A 25,133-nucleotide genomic window follows, 5' to 3' on the forward strand; every position below is an offset into this window, starting at 1 on the left:
TGATGTAACACTGGCACAGTGGATTGGTGAGGGAACTGTGTTAATAATGTAACACTGACACAGTGGATTGGTGATGGAGCTGGGTTAATAATGTAACACTGACACAGTGGATTGGTGATGGAGCTGTGTTAATAATGTAACACTGATAAAGCGGTCTTGTTATAGTGCTGTGTCAATGATGTAACGCATACTCAATGGATTGGTGATAGAGGTGGATCAATCATGTAACACTGACACAGTGGATTGGTGATGGAGCTGTGTTAATAATGTAACACTGACGCAGTGGATTGGTGATGGAGCTGTGTTAATAATGTAACACTGACACAGTGGATTGGTGATGGAGCTGTGTTAATAATGTAACACTGACACAGTGGCTTGGTGATGGAGCTGTGTTAATAATGTAATTTCCCAGGTAAATAGTGCGGTGAGGAAGGCATATGGCGTACTGGCTTTTATTGGTAGAGGAATTGAGTTCCGGAGTCCTGAGGTCATGATGCAGTTGTATAAGACTCTGGTACGGCCGCATCTGGAATATTGTGTGCAGTTTTGGTCGCCATACTATAGGAAGGATGTGGAGGCATTGGAACGGGTGCAGAGGAGGTTTACCAGGATGTTGCCTGGTATGGAAGGAAAATCGTATGAGGAAAGACTGAGGCACTTGGGGCTGTTTTCACTAGAGAAAAGAAGGTTTAGGGGTGACTTGATTGAGGTGTACAAGATGATTAGGGGGTTAGATAGGGTCGACAGTATGAACCTTTTCCCGCGTATTGAGTCGGGTATTACAAGGGGGCATAGCTTTAAATTAAGGGGGAGTAGATATAGGACTGATGTTAGGGGTAGGTTCTTCACTCAGCGAGTCGTTAGTTCATGGAATGCCCTGCCAGTAACAGTGGTGGACTCTCCCTCTTTATGGGCATTTAAGAGGGCATTGGATAGGTATATGGAGGATAGTGGGTTAGTGTAGTTTAGGTGGGCTTGGATCGGCGCAACATCGAGGGCCCAAGGGCCTGTACTGCGCTGTATTCTTCTATGTTCTATGTTCTATGTTCTAACACTGACACAGTGGATTGTTGATGGAGCTGTGTTAATAATGTAACACTGATAAAGTGGTCTTGTTATAGTGCTGTGTCAATGATGTAACGCATAGTCAATGGATTGGTGATAGAGTTGTGTTATTAATGTAATGTTGACACAGTGGAGTGGTGATAGAGCTGTGTTAATAATGTAACACTGACACAGTGGTCTTGATATAGAGCTGTGTCAATGATGTAACGTAGACTCAGTGGATTCGTGATAGAGTTCTTTTAATAATGTAACACTGACACAGTGGATTGGTGATCGAGCTGTGATAATAATGTTTGGTGATAGAGCTGTATAAATAATGGATTGGTGATAGAGCTGTATAAACAATGGATTGGTGATAGAGCTGTATAAATAATGGAACACTGACACAGTGGATTGCTTATCGAGCTGTGTTAATAATGTAAAACTGACTCATTGGATTGGTGATGGAGCTGGGTTAGTAATGTACCACTGACACAGTGAATTGGTGTTAGAGCTGGCATAATAAAGTAACACTGACACAGTGGATTGGTGATGGAGCTGTGTTAATAATGTAACACTGACGCAGTGGTTTGGTGATGGATCTGTGTTAATAATGTAACACTGACACAGTCGATTGGTGATGGAGCTGTGTTAATAATGTAATACTGACACAGTGGATTGGTGAGGGAGCTGGGTTAATAATGTAACACTGACACAGTGGATTGGTGAGGGAGCTGGGTTAATAATGTAACACTGACTCATTGGATTGGTGGTGGAGCTGGGTTAATAATGTAACACTAACATGGTTGATTAATGTAATACTGACACAGTGGACTGGTGACGGAGCTGGGTTTATAATGTAACACTGACACAGTGGATTGGTGATGCAGCTTTGTTAATAATGTAACACTAACACAGTGGATTGGTGATGGAGCTGTGTTAATAATGTAACACTGACACAGTGGATTGGTGATAGAGCTGTGTTAATAATGTAACACTGACACAGTGGATTGGTGTTAGAGCTGTGTTAATAATGTAACACTGACACAGTGGATTGGTGTTAGAGCTGTGTTAATAATGTAACACTGACACAGTGGATTGGTGATAGAGCTGTGTTAATAATGTAACACTGACACAGTGGATTGGTGATGGAGCTGTGTTAATAATGTACCACAGACACAGTGGATTGGTGATGGAGCTGGGATAATAATGTAACACTGACACAGTGGATTGTTGATGGAGCTGTGTTAATAATGTAACACTGACACAGAGGATTGGTGATAGAGCTGTGTTAATAATGTAACACTGACACAGTGGATTGTTGATGGAGCTGTGTTAATAATGTAACACTGATGAAGTGGTCTTGTTATAGTGCTGTGTCAATGATGTAACACACTCAGTGGTATGGTGATAGAGTTCTTTTAATAATGTAACACTGACACAGTGGACTGGTGATGGAGCTGGGTTCATAATGTAACACTGACACAGTGGATTGGTGATGCAGCTTTGTTAATAATGTAACACTGACACAGTGGATTGGTGATGGAGCTGTGTCAATGATGTAACCCTGATACAGTGGATTGGTGAGGGAACTGTGTTAATAATTTAACATTGACACAGTGGATTGGTGATGGAGCTGTTTTAATAATGTAACACTGATAAAGTGGTCTTGTTATAGTGCTGTGTCAATGATGTAACGCATACTCAGTGGATTGGTGATCGAGCTGTGTTAATAATGTAACACTGACACAGTGGATTGGTGATGGAGCTGTGTTAATAATGTAACACTGACACAGTGGATTGGTAATAGAGCTGGGATAATAATGTAACATTGACACTGTGGATTGGTGATAGAGCTGTGTTAATAATGTAACACTGACACAGTGTATTCGTGTTGGAGCTGAGTTAATAATGTAACACTGACACAGTGGATTGGTGATGGAGCTGTGTTAATAATGTAACGCTGACACAGTGGATTGGTTATAGAGGTATGTTGATAATGTAACACTGACACAGTGGATTGGTGATGGAGCTGTGTTAATAATGTAACACTGACACAGTGTATTAGTGTTGGAGCTGAGTTAATAATGTAACACTGACACAGTGGATTGGTGATGGAGCTGTAGTAATAATGTAACACTGACACAGTGTATTAGTGTTGGAGCTGTGTTAATAATGTAACACTGACACAGTGGATTGGTGATAGAGCTGTGTTGATAATGTAACACTGACACAGTGGATTGGTGATAGAGCTGTGTTAATAATGTAACACTGACACAGTGGATTGGTGATGGAGCTGTATTAATAATGTAACGCTGACACAGTGGATTGTTTATAGAGCTATGTTGATAATGTAACACTGACACAGTGGATTGGTGATGGAGCTGTGTTAATAATGTAACACTGACACAGTGGATTGGTGATAGAGCTGTGTTAATAATGTAACACTGACACAGTGGATTGGTGATGGAGCTGTGTTCATTATGTAACACTGACACAGTGTATTAGTGTTGGAGCTGAGTTAATAATGTAACGCTGACACAGTGGATTGGTGATAGAGCTGTGTTAATAATGTAACACTGATACAGTGGATTGGTGATGGAGCTGTGTTAATAATGTAACACTGACACAGTGGATTGGTTATAGAGCTATGTTGATAATGTAACACTGACACAGTGTATTGGTTTTAGAGCTGGGTTAATAATGTGTTAATCATGAAACTGCCACATTACTCACAGGAGTTTAATTCCTTAAAAAATTAAGTGAGTGTTTACCTCTGCCTTCAATCTTGAAACACATTTCCTCAGAAATTGCAGTGAGTTTGTTTTAACTGCAGATGGAATCATTATTAATGCACCACAGGAAAATTGCATTTGCTTTTGGTGTTTCAAAGACATCTCTGCTGCATTTCATCAGGTTTTCCATGTGGCTGATAGAGTTATTGACTCAGACATTACGTGACTGTTGTTCTGCAGTTCAGATAGCATCCTGAACATCCACTCAACAATTAATTTGTGTTCCTTTCTCAATACCAGAACATAGAACATACAGTCCAGCAGAGCACAGGCCCTTTGGCCCACCATGTTGTGCCGAGCATTTATCTTAGTCTGAGGTCAACCTAACTACACACCCCATAATTTACTGTCCAAGTGCTTGTCCAGCAGTCACTTCAATGTCCCTAATGTCTCTGACTTTACTGCTATGGCTGTCAGCGCATTCACAGACCTACCACTCTCTGTATAAAGAACCTACCTCTGACATCTCCCCTAAACCTACCTCCAATCAGCTTAAAATTATGACCTCTCGTGATAACCATTTCTGCGTTGGGAAAGGTCTCTGGCTATCTACTCTATTTATGCTTCTCATTACCTTGTAAACCTCTATCAAGTCACCTCTCTTCCTTCTCTCCAATGTGAAAAGCCCAAACTCAACTCAACCTCTCTTTTAGATTAGATTAGATTAGATTACTTACCTCTCTTCATAAGCAATGCCCTCCAATCCAGGCAACATCCTGGTAAATGTCCTCTGCATCCTCTCTGAATCATCTACATCCTTCCTATAATGAGGCAACCAGAACTAGACACAATATACCAAGTGTGGTCTCCCCAGGGTTTTATAGAGCTGCAGCAAAACCTCGCAGCTCCTAAACTCAATCTCCATGTTAATGAAACCAAAGCACCACACACCTTCTGAACAACCCTATCAACTTGGGTGGCAACTTTGAGGGATCGATGTCGATGAATCCCAAGATCCTGCTGTTCCTCCACACTGCTAAGAATCCTGCTTTTAACCCTGTATTCAGCATTCAAATTCAACCTTTCAAAATGAATCACTTCACATTTATCCAGATGGTTGAACTCCATCTGCCACTTTTCAGCCCAGCTCTGTATCCTGTCAGTGTCTTATTGTGGCCTGCAACAGCCCTCGACCCTATCTGCAACACCACCGGCCATTGTGTCATCGGCAAACTTACTAACCCACCCTCCACCTCTTCAGCCAAGTCCTTTATAAAAACTACAAAGAGCAGAGACCCAAGAACAGATCCCTGCCGGATATCACTGGTCAACAATCTCCGGGCGGAATTCTGTAACACCTCTCCTTCTTTAAAGAATTACGCATCTGTGTATAATCAATAAATTTCCCTTATAGAATCAGTATTATTCATATTTATGTTCCACAGGAGGAGATGCTCTGAGTGATTATCCAGCATTTTAAGTTAGAAGAAAGGAAACATGAATTTGGAATGTCACAGTTGGAAAGAGCTGGGAAACAGTTGGAAATAAAAAGAACTGAGTTTGAAGAAAAAGCGGAAGGGTGGATAAAGAAAAATGTGAGGATAAAGAGAAACAGAGATTAATTGAAAAAGCAATGGAATTAAAGAAGCTTTAACTTCAAAGCGATAAAAACAAATAGTAACATAAGATGGCAATAGAAAGGTTTTGAGTAGAGAAGGGAAGAAGAGCTTAGAGCTCAAATGATAGCTCTGATTCCAGAGAAGAACGAGATTTCACTCACACTCTGTGCCTACATTTACTGAGGATGGAGTCAAAGGGTACTTAATCTCAACTGAGAAGGTAGCTGAACTGGTGAAGTGGCCAGAAGAGGTTTAGACCTTAATGATGCAGTGTGTTTTAACATGGGACATGGGTGTTGCTTGCTGTGCAGCATTTAGTTGCCCTTGAAAGGGGTGGTGGTGAGTTGCCTTCCTGAACCACTGCAGTTCACTTGCTGTATACAGACTCTATGTTTCCAAGTCAGGATGGTGAGAGGCTTGGAGGATAACATCCAGGGTCTGTGGTTGTGGGTTTGGAAGATGCTGTCTGAGGACCTTTGGTGAATTTCTGCAGTGCATCTTGTAGATAGTACACACTGCTACTATTGAGCGTCCATGGTGGAGGGAGTGGATGCTTGTGGATGTAGGGCCAATCAAGTGGGCTATTTTGTCCTAGATGGTGTCAATCTTCTTGGGCTGCATTAATCCAGACAAGCGGGGAGTATTCCATCACATGCCTGACCCCATGTCAATGGTGGATGACTTTGGGGAGTGTGGAGGTGAGATATTTGCTGTAACAATCCCTGTCTCTGACCTGCTTTTGTTGCTGAAGGGTTTATGTGGTGAGTCCAGTAGAGCATTTCATCAATTATAAATCCTGGGATGTTGATAGTGGAGGATACAGTGATTGTATCGCCATTCAATGACAAGAGGCAATGCCTAGATTGTCTCTTATTAATGATGGTTAGGACCTGACATTGCGTGGCAAGACTGTTACTTCCAATTTCTCAACCCAAACCGGGATATTATCTGTCCTTTTCGCATTTGAACATAGGCTGCTTCAGGATCTGAGGAGTTGTGAATAGTGCTGAACATTGTGCAATCATTGGTGAACATTCCCACTTCCGACATTATGACAGAGGGAAGGTCATTGATGAAGCAGCTGAAGATGGTTGGGCCTAGGACAGTACCCTGAGGGATTCCTACGAAGATGAGCTGGAGCTGAGATGACTCTAACAACTGCTAATTTGTCAGAAGAAAGAATCTGCAGATGGTGAAACTGTCTGTTGTCTGAAAGAAGTACTTAACCTTGTACCCTGGCGTTATTCCTGGTGTGAAGACAATAGCCTGAGAATTGACTCAGATTTATTTGGTCAACACAGGAAGCTGTAGGTGACAGCTCACAGGACAGGACCCAACATGTCCCCACTCCCATTTTAGCTGAGGACAGAATTTAAGCTAGCTTGACCATAATTCCCAGCATGCTTGATTATAGCTCTTAACTAGTCTCGACGCTGTTTCTGCTGCTCGCCACCTGACCACATACAGAGAATCATAGAGATGTACAGCACGGAAACAGATCTTTTGGCACAACTTGTCCATACCGATCAGATATCCTAACCTAATTTAATCCCATTTGCCAGCACTTGGCCTATATCTTTCTAAATCCTTCCTATTCATTTACCCATCCAGATACCTTTTAAATGTTGCAATTGTACCACCCCCCACCACTTCCTCTGGCAGCTCATTCCAAACATGCATTCTGCATAAAAATGTTACCCCTTAAGTTTTTTTTATATCTTTTCCCTCTCACCCTAAACCTATGCCCTCTAGTTCTGGACTCCCCCACCCCAGGGAAAAGATCTTGTCTATTTATCCTATCCATGCACCGCCTCATGATTTTGTAAACCTCTATAAGGTCATCCCTCAGCCTCCGACGCTCCAGGGAAAACAGCTCCAGCCTGTTCAGCCTCTCCCTATAGCTCAAATCATCCAACCCTGACAACATCCTTGTAAACCCTTTCAAGTTTCATAACATCTTTCCGATAGGAAGGAGACCAGAATTGCATGCAATATTCCAACAGTGGCCTAACCAATGTCCCGTACAGCCACAACACGACCTCCCAACTCCTGTACTCAATACTCTGACCAATAAAGGAAAGCATACCAAAGGCCTTCTTCACTATCATATCTACCTGCGACTCCACTTTCAAGGAGCTATGAACCTGCACTCCAAGGTCTCCTTGTTCAGCAACACTCTCTAGGACCTTACCATTAAGTGTATAAGTCCTGCTCTGATTTACTTTTCCAAAATGCAGCACCTCGCATTTATCTGAATTAAACTCCATCTGCCACTTCTCAGCCCATTGGCCCAGCTGGTCTAGATCCTGTTGTAATCTGAGGTAACCTTCCTCGTTGCCCACTACACCTCCAATTTTGGTGTCATCTGCAAACTTACTAACTGTACATCCAATGTTCACGTCCAGATCATTTATATAATTGATGAAAAGTAGTGGACCCAGCACCGATCCTTGTGGCACTCCACTGGTCACAAGCCTCCAGTCTGAAAAACAACCCTCCACCACCACCCTCTATCTTCTACCTTTGAGCCAGTTCTGTACCAAATGGCTAGTTCTCCCTGTATTCCGTGAGATATAACCTTGTCAACCAGTCTCCCATGGGGAACCTTGTTGAATGCCTTACTGAAGTCCATAGAGATCACACCTACCGCTCTGCCCTCATCAATCCTCTTTGTTACTTCCTCAAAAACCTCAATCAAGTTTGTGCGACATGATTTCCCACGCACAAAGCCATGTTGACTATCCCTAATCAGTCCTTGCCTTTCCAAATAGATGTACATCCTGTCCCTCAGGATTCCCTCCAACACTTGCCCATCACCGACCTCAGGTTCACTGGTCTATAGTTCCCTGGCTTGACCTTACCACCCTTCTTAAACAGTGGCACCACGTTTGCCAACCTCCAGTCTTCTGGAACCTCACCTGTGACTGTCAATGATACAAATATGTTAGCAAGAGGCCCAGAAATCACTTCTCTAGCTTCCCACAGAGATCTAGGGTACACCTGATCAGGTCCTGGGGATTTATCCACTTTTATGCATTTCAAGACATCCAGCACTTCCTCCTCTGTAATATGGACATTTTTCAAGATGTCACCTTCTATTTCCCTACAGTCTATATCTTCCATATCATTCTCCACAATAAACATTGATGCAAAATACTCATTTAGTATCTCCCCCATCTCCTGTGGTACCACACATAGGCTGTATTTCTGATCTTTGAGGCACGCTATTTTCTCCCTTTTACCCTTTTGTCCTTAATGTATTTATAAAATCCCTTTAGATTCTCCTTAACCCTATCTGCTGAAGCTATCTCATGTCTCATTTTTGCCCTCCTGATTTCCCTCTTCTTGCCTTTATACTGTTCGAAGGATTCTCACGATCTCTGCTGTCTCGTCCTCACATATACTTCCTTCTTTTTCTTATCCAAAACTTTAATTTCTCCAGACATCCAGCATTCCCTATACCTACCAGCTTTGTCATTCACCCTAACAGGAATATACTGTCTCTGGACTCTCGATATCTCATGTCTGAAGGCTTCCCATTTTCCAGCTGTCCCTTTACCTGCGAACATCTGCCCCCAATCAGCTTTTGAAAGTTCTTGCCTAATACCATCAAAATTAGCCTTCCTCCAATTTAGAACTTTAACTTTTTGATCTGGTCTATCTTTTTCCTTTGTTGTTTTAAAACTAGTAGAATTATGGTCGCTGGCCCCAAAGTGCTCCCCCACTGACACCTCAGTCACCTGCCCTGCCTTATTTCCCAAGAGTAGGTCAAGTTTTGCACCTTCTCTAGTGGGTACATCCACATACTGAATCAGAAAATTGTCTTGTACACACTTAAGAAATTCCTCTCCATCTAAACCCTTAACACTTTGGCAGTCCCAGTCTATGTTTGGAAAGTTAAAATCCCCTACCATAACCACCCTATTATTCTTACAGATAACTGAGATCTCCTGACAAATTTGTTCATTAATTTCCTGCTGACTACTGGGGGTCTATAATACAATCCCAATAAGATGATCATCTCTTTCTAATTTCTCAGTTCCACCCAAATAACTTCCCTGGATGTATTTCTAGGAATATCCTGCCTCAGCACAGCTGTAATGCTATCCCTTATCAAAAATGCCACTCCCCCTCCTCTCTTGCCTCCCTTTCTATCCTTCCTGTAGCATTTGTATCCTGGAACATTAAGCTGCCAGTCCTGCCCATCCCTGAGCCATGTTTCTGTAATTGCTATGATATCCCAGTCCCATGTTCCTAACCATGCCCTTAGTTCATCTGCCTTCCCTGATAGGTCTCTTGCTTTAAAATAAATGCAGTTTAATTTATTAGTCCTACCTTGTCCCTGCCTGCCCTGACTGTTTGATTCGCTTCTGTTCTCAACTTTACTAGTCTCAGATCGATCTCCTTCCTCACTATCTCCCTGGGTCCCACCCCCCCCCACCTTACTAGTTTAAATCCTGCCGAGCAGCTCCAGCAAATCTCTCTGTCAGTATATTAGTCCCCTTCCAATTTAGGTGCAATCTGTCCTTCTTGTACAGGTCACTTCTACCCCAAAAGAGATTCCAATGATCCAAAAATGTGAATCCTTCTCCCATACACCAGCTCCTCAGCCATGCATTCATCTGCTCTATCCTCCTATACCTGCCCTCACTAGCTCATAGCACTGGGAGTAATCCAGATATTACTACCCTTGAGGACTTCCTTTTTAAATTCCTGCCTAATTTTCTATATTCTCCCTTCAGAATTTCATCCTTTTCCCTTCCGATGTCATTGGTTCCAATGTGTACCTCTCCCCTTTGAGAACATTCTGCACCCTGTCTGAGACATCCTTGATCCTGGCATCAGGGAGTAACACACCATTCTGATTTTTCCTGTTGGCTGCTGAAACATCTGTCTGTGCCTCTGACTAGAAAGCCCCCTGTCACAATCAGTTGCTTGGAACCCAATGTACTTCTCATTGTATTGGAGCCAGTCTTGGTTCCAGAAACTTGGCTGTTCATGCTACATTCCCCTGAGAGTACATCACACATCCCTACATTTTCCAAAACAGCATTCTTGTTTGAAGTGGGGATAGCCACAGAAGACTCCTGCACTACCATCCTCCCTCTCCTACCTTTCTTGGCAGTAACCCATCTACCTGACTGTATCAGCAGCTTTTCTCCCTTCCTATAACTGTCATCCATCACACCCCCTAAATCTTGTAAATTCCTCACTGCATCTAACTGCTCCAACAGATCCATGCAATTTGATAGGATTCGCAACCAAAGACATTTCCTGCAGACATAATCATCAGTTACATGGAAACTCTCCCTAAACCCCATATCCAACAGGAAGAGTATATCACTCTACTAAAGGCCATTTTTGCTCCTTCACAATCGACAGACCCAGAAAACAGCACCATCTTTATGCTCTAAACAAACAGTGCTCCAGACTACCTTCATACTTACAGCAAGGTTACACATGAAAAACTATGCCCTTATCTGTTCCTGTGCTGTGAGCTCTCCCATCCAGGTTCCGACAAGGTCAGCTGTGAATTTTGCTGTTTGTTCATTTTTCTAAGATACACTCCGATGTCCAGAAACATATGAACTCAAACAGCAAAGGCAGTAACTGAAGATTCACTGCTGTGTTAGTTAGCAGTGTAGGTTTCTTTCTCTCTCTCCCTCACTGACCATGTAGTCACTGTCTTTCGTCGGTCTTCCTCCTTTTAAAAATGTTGTTGTTATAATTGTGAAGTGCTTCAATGGCACCCCTGTCTGTATCAATGGGCCTGAGGTGGAGATGGTCAAGAGCATCAAGTTCCAGGGAGTGTCCTGGTTCAGCCACATCATTGTGACAGTCACGAAAGCACAACAATATCTCTACTTCCTCAGGAGGCTAAGGAAATTCAGCATGTTCACAATGACCCTAACCAACCTCTACTCAGAGAGTAGTAAGGGTGTGGAATGCACTGCCTACAACAGTAGTAGACTCGTCAACTTTACAGGCACTTAAATGGTCATTGGATAAACATATGGTCGAGAATGTAATAGTCTAGGATAGATGGGCTTCAGATGGGTTTCACAGGGTGACACAACTTCAAGGGCTGAAGGGCCTGTTCTGCACTGTAACGTTCTATGTTAAATATTAATAAATGCAGCATAGGAAGCATCCTATCTGGATGCATCACTGTGTGATTTGGCAAAGAAGCTACAGAGGGTTGCGAACACAGCCCAGTTCATCACACAAACCAGCCTTCCATCCATTGACTCGATTTATAATTCCCGCTGCCTCATCAAAGCCCCCTCCCACCCCGGTTATACTGCCTTCCGCCCTCTTCCAACGGGCAGAAGATATAAAAGTTTGAGTATACAAATGAATGCATTATAAAACAGCTTCTTCCCTGGTGTTATCAAACTTTTGAATGGATCACTCAAGTGTTAATTCTGACCTCTCCCCATGCATCGTGTATGTGGCTGTAACACTGTATTTGCATTCTGGTATGGTACAATCTGCCTGTAGAAGCCCACAAAGCAACACTTTTCACGATGTCTCAGTTAATGTGACTTTAATAAATCAATCAAACAATCAAATCTACAAGGAAATTGGAGAAACAGGCAATCTGTGAATGGAAGTGCTAGTTTTGACCAAAATACCAAAGGGGAAAGGCGAGAAGCAACAAAATGATTTGAAAAAAGTAAAATGCTTCCATTGCAATAAGACTGAACGGACCCACACCAGCTGATTGATGCTGATGTGCCAGACTTCGGTATTCCATTGAAATCAAGCTTCACTTTTTCCAGGGTCATCACAAAAGTTAAGGATTTTGTAAAGAATGAAAAGTTTCCTAAGATGTGGTGCCACTGTTTAAGAAACGTGGTAAGGACAAGCCAGGGAACTTTCGACCAGTGAGCCTGACCTCGTTGGTGGGCAAGTTGTTGGAGGGAATCCTGAGGGACAAGATGTACATGTACTTGGAAAGGCAAGGACTGATTAGGGATAGTCAACATGGCTTTGTGTGTGGGAAATCATGTCTCACTAACTTGATTGAGTTTTTTGAAGAAGTAACAAAGAGGATTGATGAGGGCAGAGCAGTAGATGTAATCTATATGGACTTCAGTAAGGTGTTTGATAAAATTCCCCATGAGACACTGATTAGCAAGGTTAGAGCTCATGGAATACAGGGAGAACTAGCCATTTGGATACAGAACTGGCTCAAAGGTAGAAGACAGAGGGGAGTGATAGAGGGTTGTTTTTCAGACTGGAGGCCTGTTACCAGTGGAGTGCCACAAGGATCGGTGCTGAGCCCTCTACTTTTCATCATTTACATAAATGATTTGGATGCGAGCATAAGAGGTACAGGTAGTAAGTTTGCAGATGACATCAAAATTGGAGGTGTAGTGGACAGCGAAGAGGGTTACCTCCGATTACAACAGGGTCTTGATCAGATGGGACAATGGGCTGAGAAGTGGCAGATGGAGTTTAATTTAGATAAATGTGAGGTGCTGCATTTTGGGAAAGCAAATCTTAGCAGGACTTATATACTTAATGGTAAGGTCCTAGGGAGTGTTGCTAAACAAAGAGACCTTGGAGTGCAGGTTCATTGCTCCTTGAAAGTGGAGTCGCAGGTAGATAGGATAGTGAAGAAGGTGTTTGGTATGTTTTCCTTTATCGGTCAGAGTATTGAGTACAGGTGGGAGGTCATATTGCTGCTGTACAGGACATTAGTTAGGCCACTTTTCGAATATTGCATGCAATTCTGGTCTCCGTCCTATTGGAAGGGTGTTGTGAAACCTGAAAGGATTCAGAAAAGATTTACAAGGATGTTGTCAGGGTTGGAGGATTTGAGCTATAGGGAGAGGCTAAACAGGCTGGGACTGTGTGCCCTGGAGCATCGGAGGTTGAGAGGTGACCTCATATAGGTTTATAAAATTATGAGGGACAAAGTCTGTTCCCTGGGGTAGGGGAGTCCAGAACTAGAGGGCATAGATTTAGGGTGAGAGGGGAAAGATATAAAAGAGATGTAAGGGGCAACGTTTTCAGGCAGAGGGTGGTACGTGTGTGGAATGAGCTGCCAGAGTAAGTGGTGGATGCTGGTACAATTGCAACATTTAAGAGGCATTTGGATGAGTATATGAATAGGAAGGGTTTGGAGGGATGTGGGCCGGGTGCTGCAGGTGGAACTAGATTGGGTTGGGATATTTGGTCGGCATGGACAGGTTGGACCGAAGGGTCTGTTTCCGTACTGTACATTTCTGTGACTCTATGACCTGATAATTGACCTGACGTTTAGATCCATGTTGACAAATAGCAAAGATCAGATTTCTGTACTGAATAAGAATTTCTATTGGGCTACAGGTAAACAGGAATAATAGAATAAAAAATATCTGCCATTGACATATGATGACACTAATAAAAACTCTAATCCCGCTTACACTCCCCCTTACACACATACATACATAAACCAGCAGGGGAAATAGATCTGGTTGAGGAAATAAGTAGGGTCTTTGTTTCAGGTTCTGATGATGAGATGATCTTTCTGACTGCTGCTGGCCAAACATTCCTTCAGTAACTGAAAACAACAAATGCTGGAGATCACAGCGGGTCAGGTCAGGCAGCATCCATGGAGAGACAGCAAGCTAACGTTTCAAGTCTCGATCACTCTTCATCTGAGCTGAGGTTGGTATGAGACACAAGGTGACTGGTTCACTCATAAAAGTCTCTGACCTGTTAAAAAAAATTGTTTTCTTTGGCTTACAGTGAATTTTAACTGTAATGAATGGATTACCCACACCTGAGCTGGGGAAGAACTGAACACCTCTCTGTCTCTTTGTAACTTGTTCCCAGCTCCATGCTGTTCTGTTACCTGAGAACCAATGACATAACTGTTGGCCAGCCATTGATAACCGCTCACTAATCCATAGACCAATCAATTTCTTGTTGCCATCAAAAACGTCTCCACAGTCGTTCCAGCTCCAAACAATTTGAAGCACAAATTGTAACTTCTGCTTGTTCAAATAATTGCTTTCTCGATGCCTGGCAGGGGTAACAGGTTATTTGTTTTTAAAACATACAGCCACCCTTTCAAACATTGGTTTTTAAAAGTTATTTCTGATGTCTGTCCACAGTGTTTCAACACAAAAAGACACAGTCCTTAAACGCTAAATGGGAAAGTGGTCGCCCTAATAGGAACGTCTAACGAATCTTGAAAAAGGGGATGGCCAGGATATAGGTGTCAAACAGTAACAGTAATATAGACAGAACATGTTTCTTTAGAATGTCATAGAAAGGAAATAATGGCTCTGGATCAACATAAAACTTCTGCTTTGAACATTGTCAACAGAGAAACATAGGAGCACAGTTGGCTGCTTGAGCCTGCTCTGCCTTTCATTATCATTCCATTGGCCGATCATCTGAATGAATAGCCTGGTGCTGCTTTATCCCAAATCCACATGACCTCTTTCACCCAAGATCTGCACCAACTCCTTTTTGAAATCAAATGATGATTTGGACTTGATGTTTTGTGTGGGAGTGAATCCCACTGGCTAACCACTCTCTGAGTGAATCCCCACTGGCTAACCGCTCTCTGAGTGAATCCCCACTGGCTAACCGCTCTTTGGGTGAATCCCACCGGCTAACCACTCTCTGGGTGAATCCCCACTGGCTAACCGCTCTCTGAGTGAATCCCCACTGGCTAACCGCTCTCTGGGTGAATCCCACCGGCTAACCGCTCTCTGGGTGAATCCCCACCGGCTAACCGCTCTCTGGGTGAATCCCACTGGCTAACCACTCTCTGGGTGAATCCCCACCGGCTAACCGCTCTCTGGGTGAATCCCACTGGCTAACCACTCTCTGGGTGAATCCCACCGGCTAACCACTCTCTGGGTGAATCCTAACGGCTAACCACTCTCCGGGTCAATCCCACCGGCTAACCACTCTGTGGGTGAATCCCACCGGCTAACCACTCTGAGGGTGTATACCACATGCTAACCACATTCCGGGTGAATCCCGCCGGCTAACCACTCTCACGGTGAATCCCACCAGCTAACCACTCTGTGGGTGAATCCCACCGGCTAACCGCTCTCTGGGTGAATCCCACTGGCTAACCGCTCTCTGGGTGAATCCCACTGGCTAAACACTCTCCAGGTGAATCCCACCGGCTAACCACTCTGTGGGTCAATCGCACCGGTTAACCACTCCGTGGGTGAATCCCACCGGCTAAACACTCTCTGGATGAATCCCACCGGCTAAACACTCTCCAGGTGAATCCCACCGGCTTACCACTCTGTGGATGAATACCTCCGGCTAACCACTCCGTGGGTGAATCCCACCGGCTAACCACTCTCTGGGTGAATTCCACCGGCTAACCGCTCTCTGGGTGAATTCCACCGGCTAACCACTCTCTGGGTGAATTCCACCGGCTAACCACTCTCTGGAAACAGGCCCGACAGCCCAACAAGTCCACACCGAGCATTCGAAGAGTATCCCACACAAGCCCATTCCTCTCCATTTCTCCCTGACTAATGCACTAACACTACGGGCAATTTAGCATAGCCAATATACCTGTCCTGCACATCTTTGGACTGTGGGAGGAAACCAGAGCATCCGGAGGAAGCCCAGACAGACGGGGTAGAATGTGCAAACTCCACACCTGAGGGAGGAATCAAACCCGGGTCCCTGGCACTGTGAGGCAGCAGTATCAAGCACTGAGCCACCACGCCAACCGATAGTTTTCAGGAGAAGGGGAAGTTTCAGGGAGGGAAAAGAAAAATGTGTCAAATGAGAATCTGCTTGTACCAGGGCGAGGTGCGTTCGAGACAGCCTAGTGGACTGTTTTCAGCAGTCTGAAATAACTTGGATGAGGAGGTTGAGGGGTGGGTTAGTAAATTTGCAGATGACATGAAGGTTGGAGATGTCGTCGATAGTATCGAGGGCTATTGCAGGCTGCAGCGCAACAGAGACAGGATGCAGAGCTGAGAAATGGCAGATGGAGTTCAACCTGGATAAATGTGAAGTGATGCATTTTGGAAGGTTGAACTTGAATGCTGAATATAGAATTAAAGACAGGATTCTTGGCAGTGTGGAGGAACAGAGGGATCTGGGTGTGCAAGTACATAGATCCCTCAAAGTTGCCACCCAAGTGGACAGGGTTGTTAAGAAAGCATATGGTGTTTTGGCTTTCATTAACAGGGGGATCGAGTTTAAGAGCCGCGAGGTTTTGCTGCAGCTCTACAAGTCCCTGGTAAGACCACACTTGGAATATTATGTCCAGTTCTGGTCGCCCTACTATAGGAAAGATACAGAGGCTTTGGAGAGGGTGCAAAGAAGGTTTACCAGGATGCTGCCTGGACTGGAGGGCTTGCCTTATGAAGAAAGGTTGAATAAGCTCGGACTTTTCTCTCTGGAGAGAAGGAGGAAGAGAGGAGGCCTGATCGAGGTGTACAAAATAATGAGAGGAATAGATAGATTCAATAGCCAGAGACCTTTCCCCAGGGCAGGATAGACTGGTACGAGGAGTCATAGTTTGAAGATATTAGGAGGGAGGTATAAAGGAGATATCAGAGGTAGGTTCTTTATGCAGAGAGTTGTGAATACATGGAATGCGTTGCCAGCTGTGGTGGTGGAAGCAGAGTCATGAGGGATATTTAAGCGACTGCTAGACATGCACATGGATAGCAGTGAGTTGAGGGGTGTGTAGGTTAAGTTACTCTATTTTACATTATGATTAAATCTCGGCACAATATCGTGGGCCAAAGGGCCTGTTCTGTGCTGTGCATTTCTATGTTCTATGTTCTACTATGTTCTATCTCTCCCTGCTTGATATATGCCTGAACTCTGCTGCTTCCTGAAACTTATTCCCGGTCAGGTGGCTCCTACAGATTAACTGATCACTCTGGATTAATTTTGAAATCAGATAATTTTATGTGAATGAGAACAGCTATGATACTAATATGGAGCCCTGGGCCCAATACAGGACCACATCACACTGACACCTTGCAAAGCACTCCTCGAAGGAAGGAAAGCAGTCAGTAAAAGTTAAAGACAGTTGAAGCAATGCCAAGGATCAGCAGGGATCAGAATGGAGAATAACGCATTCATGTAAAAAAAAAAGCTGAATTAAACGCTGGATGCAAATTGCATTTATAAAACAAAATTGATGATTTGACCACTCTGAGTATGATTGAATTGCCATTATAGAGACTTGGCTACAGGATCCTAAACTTGGAATTCCATCCCTGAACCTCTCAATGTCTTTTTATCTCACTTTCCTTTGGGTAAAGATCCTTAAAACTTAAGACCAAGGGACTTAAACATCTGTTCAAGTATTGCCTTATGGAGCTTGTTAACACATATTTGCTCTTCCTGTAATCACTGGGATATCTTATGATGCTAAAGAAGTTATGTAAGTACAAGTTATTGTTCAATGGATTAAAAGATTTGGATCATTGTGGTCGAGAGGCTGGAGACCTGGCTCACAGTCATTACCTGAGGCAGTATGGGCGTATTCCGCTTCCCTCTTCCTGATAGCAGCTGGGGGAATACAAACTTATAATCCTTCAGTTCTTCAAGTAACTTTTGCTGGTGAAATCGAAAACCTGTTTGAAACACAGTGGGGGGAGAATGAATGTTCAGTGCACAAATTTTGTATTATTTACCACAACATTATTCATCTGCAGCATTATAACCACAGAGCACCAGCAGATCCCAGCACAGAGATCACCCAGCACCAGCAGGCACTAGCACTGGGATCACTCAGCACCAGTAGAGCCCAGTACAGTGATCACCCAGTATCAACAGATCCCTGCACAAGGATCAACCAGCACCAGCAGATCTCAGCACTGGCATCACCCAGCACCAGCAGAGCCCAGCACTGGCATCACCCAGCACCAGCAGAGCCCAGCACAGGGATCACCCAGCACCAGCAGATCCCAGCACTGGGATCACCCAACACCAGCAGATCTCAGCACTGGCATCACCCAGCACCAGCAGAGCCCAGCATTAAAATCACCCAGCACCAGCAGATCCCAGCACAGGGATCACCCAATGCCAGCAGATCCCAGCACTGGGATCACCCAGCACCAGCAGAGTCCAGCATTGAAATCACCCAGCACCAGCAGATCCCAAGACAGGGCATCACTCAGCACCAGAAGAGCCCAGCATTGGGATCACCCAAGACCAGCAGATCCCAGCACTGGGATCACCCAGCACCAGCAGACACCAGCACAGGGATCTCCAGCAGCAGCTCAGTTAAAAGGTACAGGTGAGCTCAGGGAAAGTCCTTTTAACTTTCTTCTTTAGTTTTACAGCAGCTAAGATGGCAGTTAGGGCAGTCGTATGTTCCTCCTGCAGGAATTGGGAGCTCAGGGAGAATCCCATCATCCCTGATGACTATACGTGTGCGAAGTGTACCCAGCTGCTGCTCCAGGGAGACTGTGTTAGGGAGCTGGAACTGGATGTACTCGGGATCATCGGAGAGGCTGAGCACTTCAGAGGTAAGAGTTTCAGTGATGTGGTCACACCGAAGGTACAGGCAGAGAGTAGCTGGGTGACCACCAGGAAAGGGAAAGGGAGTTGGCTGAGAGTGCAGGAATCTCCTGGGGCCATTCCCCTCGAAACCCAGGATACCGTTTTGGATACTGTGACCGTTCAGGGGAAAGCAGCAGTAGTCAGGTCAGTGGCACTGTGACTGGCTGTGGGGCACAGTGAGAAAGGGGAAAGGTAACCTGTACCTCAGGGATAAGAGACGCGGTCATTAGGAGGAAAGACAGGATCGGAGATTCTGTGGCTGCATACAGGAATCCAGGATGGGGTGTTGCCTCCCACTGCCCAGGGTCCAGGATGTCTCAGAGCAGCTGTCTCAAGGGGGAGGGGGAGCAGCCAGACGTCAATGTGCACGTTCGCCCAAATGACATCGGTAAAAATAGGGGGGGAGGACCTGCAGAGTGATTATAGAGAGCTTGGAAAAATCTTAAAACCAGGACCTCGCCGGTGATAATCTCCAGATTACTCCCAGAGCCACGTGTTAGTGAGGGTAAGGACAGGTGGATATGGCAGATAAATGTGTAGCTATAGAATTGGTGCAGGGAGCAGGGATTCAGATTTTTAGATCATTGGGATCTTTTCTGGGGCAGAGGTGACCTGTTCAAGAGGGACGGGTTGTACCTGAACTGGAGGGGAACCAATATCTTGGTGGCCAGGTTTGCTAGTGCTACAAGGGAGGGTTTAATCTCGATCGGCAGGGAGTGGGATACCCAACAGCAGGGAGGCAGGTGAGAGGCTGGAAGGAGGTACAGTAAAGTGAAGAGACAGGTCAGGCTGGAACACACCAGGGAGAGCTCAATGCCTGTTGGATTAAATGGCATCTATTTCAATGCAAGAGGGCTGACAGGTAAGGCCGGTGCCCTCAGAGTGTGGATAGGTGCGTGGGACTGGGATATTATCACAGAAACATGGCTCAGGGAGGGACAGCACTGGCAGCTTCATGTACCAGGGGACAGATGCTTTCGGTGGGACAGAGGTGGTGGAAGGAGGGGAGGGGGAGATGTATTTCTGATGAAGGTGAGTATCACAGCAGTAATCAGAGATGAAATAACTGAAGGATCATCCAGTGAGGCTTTGTGGGTGGAGCTAAGAAATAAGAAGGGGATGGTGACGTTATTGGGGTTGTACTATAGGCCCCCAAATAGTCAGCGGGAATTCGAGGGACAAATCTGCAGGGAGACTGGGAGACTCCCAGGAGCAATAGGGTTGTCATAGTCGGGGATTTTAATTTTCCGAACATAGACTGGGACTGCCAGAGTGTCAAGGGCTTAGATGGGGTGGAATGTGTTAAGTGTGTTCAGGAAAGTTCCCTCAAGCAGTATGCAGAGGGTCCCACTCAGGAGGGGGTAAAACTCAACCTCCTCTTGGGAAATGGGGCAGGACAGGTGACGGAGGTGACAGTGGGGGAGCACTGTGGGAGCAGTGACCATAGTTCTACTAAATTTAAAATAGTTATAGAGAGGGACAAAACTGGTCCACAGGTTCAAGTACTAAATTGGGGAAAGGTGAATATTGATGGAATTAGACAGGAGCTTGCAGGGGTTGGTTGGAGCAGGACTGCTGGCAAGTGGGAGGCCTTTAAAAGTGAGATAGCTAGAGTTCAAGGACGATATGTTCCTGTGAGGGTGAAGGGCAGGGTTGGCAGGAACAGGGAACCCTGGATGACAAAGAGATATTGAGGCTGTGACCAGAATGTACAGCCACAACATGACCTCCCAATTCCTATACTCAATGCACTGACCGATAAAGGCAAGCATACTAAACGTCTTCTTCACTATCCTGTCTACCTGGGACTCCACTTTCAAGGAACTATGAACCTACCTTTCCAAAATGCAACACCTCACATTTATCTAAATTAAAATTCTTCAGCCCATCGGCCCAACCGATCAAGATCCTGGTGTACTTTGAGGTAGCCTTCTTCACTGTCCACTGCACCTCCAATTTTAGTGCTATCTGCAAACTTACTAATTATCTCTTCTATATTCACATCCAAATCATTTATATAAATGACGAAATGTAGAGGACCCAGCATCGATCCTTGTGGCACTCCACTGGTCACAGGCCTCTAGTCTGAAAAACAACCCTCCACCACCACCCTCTGTCTTCTACCTTTGAGCCTAATGGCTAGTCCTCCCTGTATTCCGTGAGATCTAACCTTGCTAATCAGTCTCCCATGGGGAACCTTGTTGAACACTTTACAGAAGTCTGTATAGATCACATTCCCCGCTCTGCCCTCATCAACCTACTTTTTACTTCATCAAAATCTCAATCAAATTTGTGAGACATGATTTCCTACGCACAGAGCCATGTTGACTATCCCTAATCAGGAAAATTGACATTTTGGGCAAAATCCCAAAATTCCTCAGGAATAGAGGGCTTATTCCTGATGAAGGGCTTTTGCCTGAAATTTTGATTTTCCTGCTCCTCGGATGCTGCCTGACCTGCTGTGCTTTTCCAGCACCACTCTGATCAAAACTCTGGTTTCCAGCATCTGCAGTCCTCATGTTTGCCTATCCCTAGTCAGTCCTTGCCTTTTCAGATACATGTAAATCCTGTCCCTCAGGATTCCCTCCAACAACTTGCCCACCACCAACGTCAAGCTCATCAGTCTATAGCTCCCTAACTTGTCCTTACCACCTTTCTTAACTAGTGGCACCACGTTCACTACCCTCCAGTATTCTGGCACCTCGCCTGTGACGATATCTGTTTAACCCATCTGTCATTTCCTTATTTCCAAAAACCGTCTCCTCCCAGATTCATTTTCTGTAGCAGCCATGTTCACTTTGACCTCTGTCTTGCTTCTTATGTGTTGAAAGCAAATCAAAGAAACAAAGAAAACAAAGAAAATTTACAGCCCAGGAACAGGCCCTTCGGCCCTCCAAGCCTGAGCCGATCAAATGTACTGCCTAAACCTGTCGGTCAATTCCTAAACATCTGTATCCCTCTGCTCCCCACCTCCTCGTGAATCTGTCCAGACACATCTTAAATGAGTCTACCGTGCCTGCCTCTACCACCTCTGCTGGCAACGTGTTCCAAACGCCCACCACCCTCTGTGTGAAGTACTTACCGCGTGTATCCCCCTTAAACTTTCCACCTCTAACCTTGAAAGCATGACCTCTCGTTATTGAATCCTTCACCCTGGGAAAAAGCTTGTCTCTATCCACCCTGTCTATACCCTTCATGATTTTGTGAACCTCAATCAGGTCTCCCCTCAATCTCCTTTTTTCTAGTGAAAATAAACCTAACCTACTCAACCTCTCTTCATAGCTAGCACCTTTCATACCAGGCAACATCCTCTTAAACCTTCTCTGCACCTTCTCCAAAGTGTCCACATCCTTTTGGTAATGTGGCGATCAGAACTGCACACAATATTCTAAATGTAGCTGAACCAATGTCTTGTATAATTTTAACATGACCTGCCAGCTCTTATACTCAATACCCTGTCCGATGAAGGCAAGCATACTATATGCCTCTTGACCACTCTATCCGTCTGTGCAGCAACCTTCAGGGTACAATGGACCTGTACTCCTTGATCTCTCTGCCCATCAACTTTTCCCAAGGCTCTTCCATTCATTGTCTCATTCGCTCTAGAATTAGCCTTGTCTAAATGCATCACCTCACATTTGTCTGGATTGAACTCCATCTGCCACTTCTCCGCCCAACTCTCCAGTCTATCTATATCCTCCTGTATTCTCTGGCAGTCTCTTATGCTTTCTGCTACTCCACCAACCTTCGTGTCATCTGCAAACTTGCTGATCGTACCAACAGTGCCCTCTTCTAGATCATTTATCTATATTACAAACAACAGTGGCCCCAGCACTGACCCCTGTGGAACACCACTGGTCACCTTTCTCCATTTCGAGAAACTCCCTTCAACTACTACTCTGTTGCTCCTGTTGCTCAACCAGTTCTTTATCCACCTAGCTAGAACACCCTGCACACCAAGTGACTTCACCTTCTCCATTCGTCTACAATGGGGAACCTTATATAACGCTTTACTAAAGTCCATGTATATGACATCAACAGCCCTTCCTTCATCTATCAACATGGTCACTTCCTTGAAGAACTCTATTAAGTTGCGAAGGCACGATCTCCCCCGCACAAAACCATGTTGCCCATCACCGATAAGCTCATTCCTTTCCAAATATAAATAGATCCTATCTCTCAGTACCCTCTCCAGCAACTTCCCATCACCGACATATTGTCAGTTTGTGTATTCCTCTTTCGTTTCTCTTTAAGATTATTTTCTGTGTCCTTATTATCTCCTTTGCTGGATTTTGAATTTCTCCCAGTTTTTAGGTTGGTTTGTACCTCTCTTTGGATCTTTCCTCCTTACCAAAATATAAGTTTTGCTGAGAGTCATGAATTACCTGCAGTCTGCTATTGTTTGCTTAATCTCTTTCCTGCTGATCTATCCACATAGTCCATTTGAACTAACTCTATCTTCATTTAATTGTAATTTCCTTTATTTAAGTTAAATTGTTTCTGACCCAAGTTTCTCACTCTCAAATTGAATATTAAATTCAATTTGGTTATGATTGCTACTTCCTCAGGGATCCTTTATTCTCAGTCATTTATTAAACCTGCCTTATTACCCATTGCCAAATCCAGGAGAGCTGCTCCCTGATTGGCTCCATGGTAGATGGCATACAGCTAGAGGGAACTATCCTGAATGCAGCCTATAAATTATTTTGTAGCTACCTTTTGACCCAATCACCATAAGGTCACCTATAGTTACTGTAATTTGTTTTAGAAAAAACCCTATTGGTTGTTGATTTATGCACTTTCCAACATTGTGGCTTCTCTTTGGGGCTCTGTCCTGGGTTTTCTTTCCGTTGTTGTTATTTACTTCCATCCAAATGGACTCAGCATCATTTGGGGCTCGATCAACTCTCGCAACTGTCCACATTTCATCTGTTATTCACTTAGTAACTAAGTGCTACCGCACCCACCTTTTCCAATGGTCCTTTCTCTCCGAAAAATCAAATATCCCTGAGTATTAAGTTCTGAGCCTTGTAACCATCTTTCTATCATGACAAGGAAACAATATTGACTTCCCTTGCTCTGCACTGTGAACTCATGTGCTTTGTTCCAAATGCTTCATGCTTTAAAATTTGGCTTGCATTTCATTTTAGAACATAGAACATAGAACATAGAAGAATACAGCGCAGTACAGGCCCTTTGGCCCTCGATGTTGCGCCGATCCAAGCCCACCTAACCTATACTAACCCACTATCCTCCATATACCTATCCAATGCCCGCTTAAATGCCCATAAAGAGGGAGAGTCCACCACTGCTACTGGCAGGGCATTCCATGAACTTACGACTCGCTGAGTGAAGAACCTACCCCTAACTTCAGTCCTATATCTACCCCCCCTTAATTTAAAGCTATGCCCCCTTGTAATACCCGACTCCATACGCGGTAAAAGGTTCACACTGTCAACCCTATCTAACCCACTAATCATCTTGTACACCTCAATCAAGTCACCCCTAAACCTTCTTTTCTCTAATGAAAACAGCCCCAAGTGTCTCAGTCTTTCCTCATACGATCTTCCTTCCATACCAGGCAACATCCTGGTAAACCTCCTCTGCACCCGTTCCAGTGCCTCCACATCCTTCCTATAGTATGGCGACCAAAACTGCACACAATATTCCAGATGCGGCCGCACCAGAGTCTTATACAACTGCATCATGACCTCAGGACTCCGGAACTCAATTCCTCTACCAATAAAAGCCAGTACACCATATGCCTTCCTCACCGCACTATTTACCTGGGTGGCAACTTTCAGAGATCTGTGTACATGGACACCAAGATCCCTCTGCTCATCCACACTACCAAGTATCCAACCATTAGCCCAGTACCCCATCTTTTTGTTATTCTTCCCAAAGTGAATCACCTCACACTTAGCTACATTGAATTCCATTTGCCACCTTTCTGCCCAGCTCTGCAGCTTCTCTATATCCTGCTGTAACCTGCCACATCCTTTCTCACTGTCAACAACTCCTCCGACTTTCGTATCATCCGCAAACTTGCTCACCCAACCTTCTAACCCCTCTTCCAGGTCATTTATAAAAATGACAAACAGCAATGGTCCCAAAACAGATCCTTGCGGAACACCGCTAGTGACGGCACTCCATGAAGAAACTTTGCCATCAACTACTACCCTCTGTCTTCTTCCATCCAGCCAATTCCTAATCCAAATCTCCAACTCAC

The 25,133-nt window shown here is 44.5% G+C and overlaps 1 protein-coding gene across 1 annotated transcript in view; it reads right to left on the reverse strand.

Moving 5' to 3' along the window:
- The window catches only part of LOC122548889 (disintegrin and metalloproteinase domain-containing protein 12), a 257,353-nt gene that overhangs the window by 220,101 nt on the left and 12,119 nt on the right, over positions 1–25,133 (reverse strand). The window contains exon 2 of the mRNA XM_087992297.1: positions 17,864–17,973. Within this exon, the coding sequence (XP_087848423.1) occupies positions 17,864–17,973 (110 nt within the window). The remainder of the gene's footprint in view (positions 1–17,863; positions 17,974–25,133) is intronic.

This window comes from Chiloscyllium plagiosum, unplaced genomic scaffold (assembly GCF_037043375.1).
Source record: "Chiloscyllium plagiosum isolate Xiang-an unplaced genomic scaffold, Cpla_swu_hap1 HiC_scaffold_1, whole genome shotgun sequence".
Lineage (NCBI taxonomy): Eukaryota > Metazoa > Chordata > Chondrichthyes > Orectolobiformes > Hemiscylliidae > Chiloscyllium > Chiloscyllium plagiosum.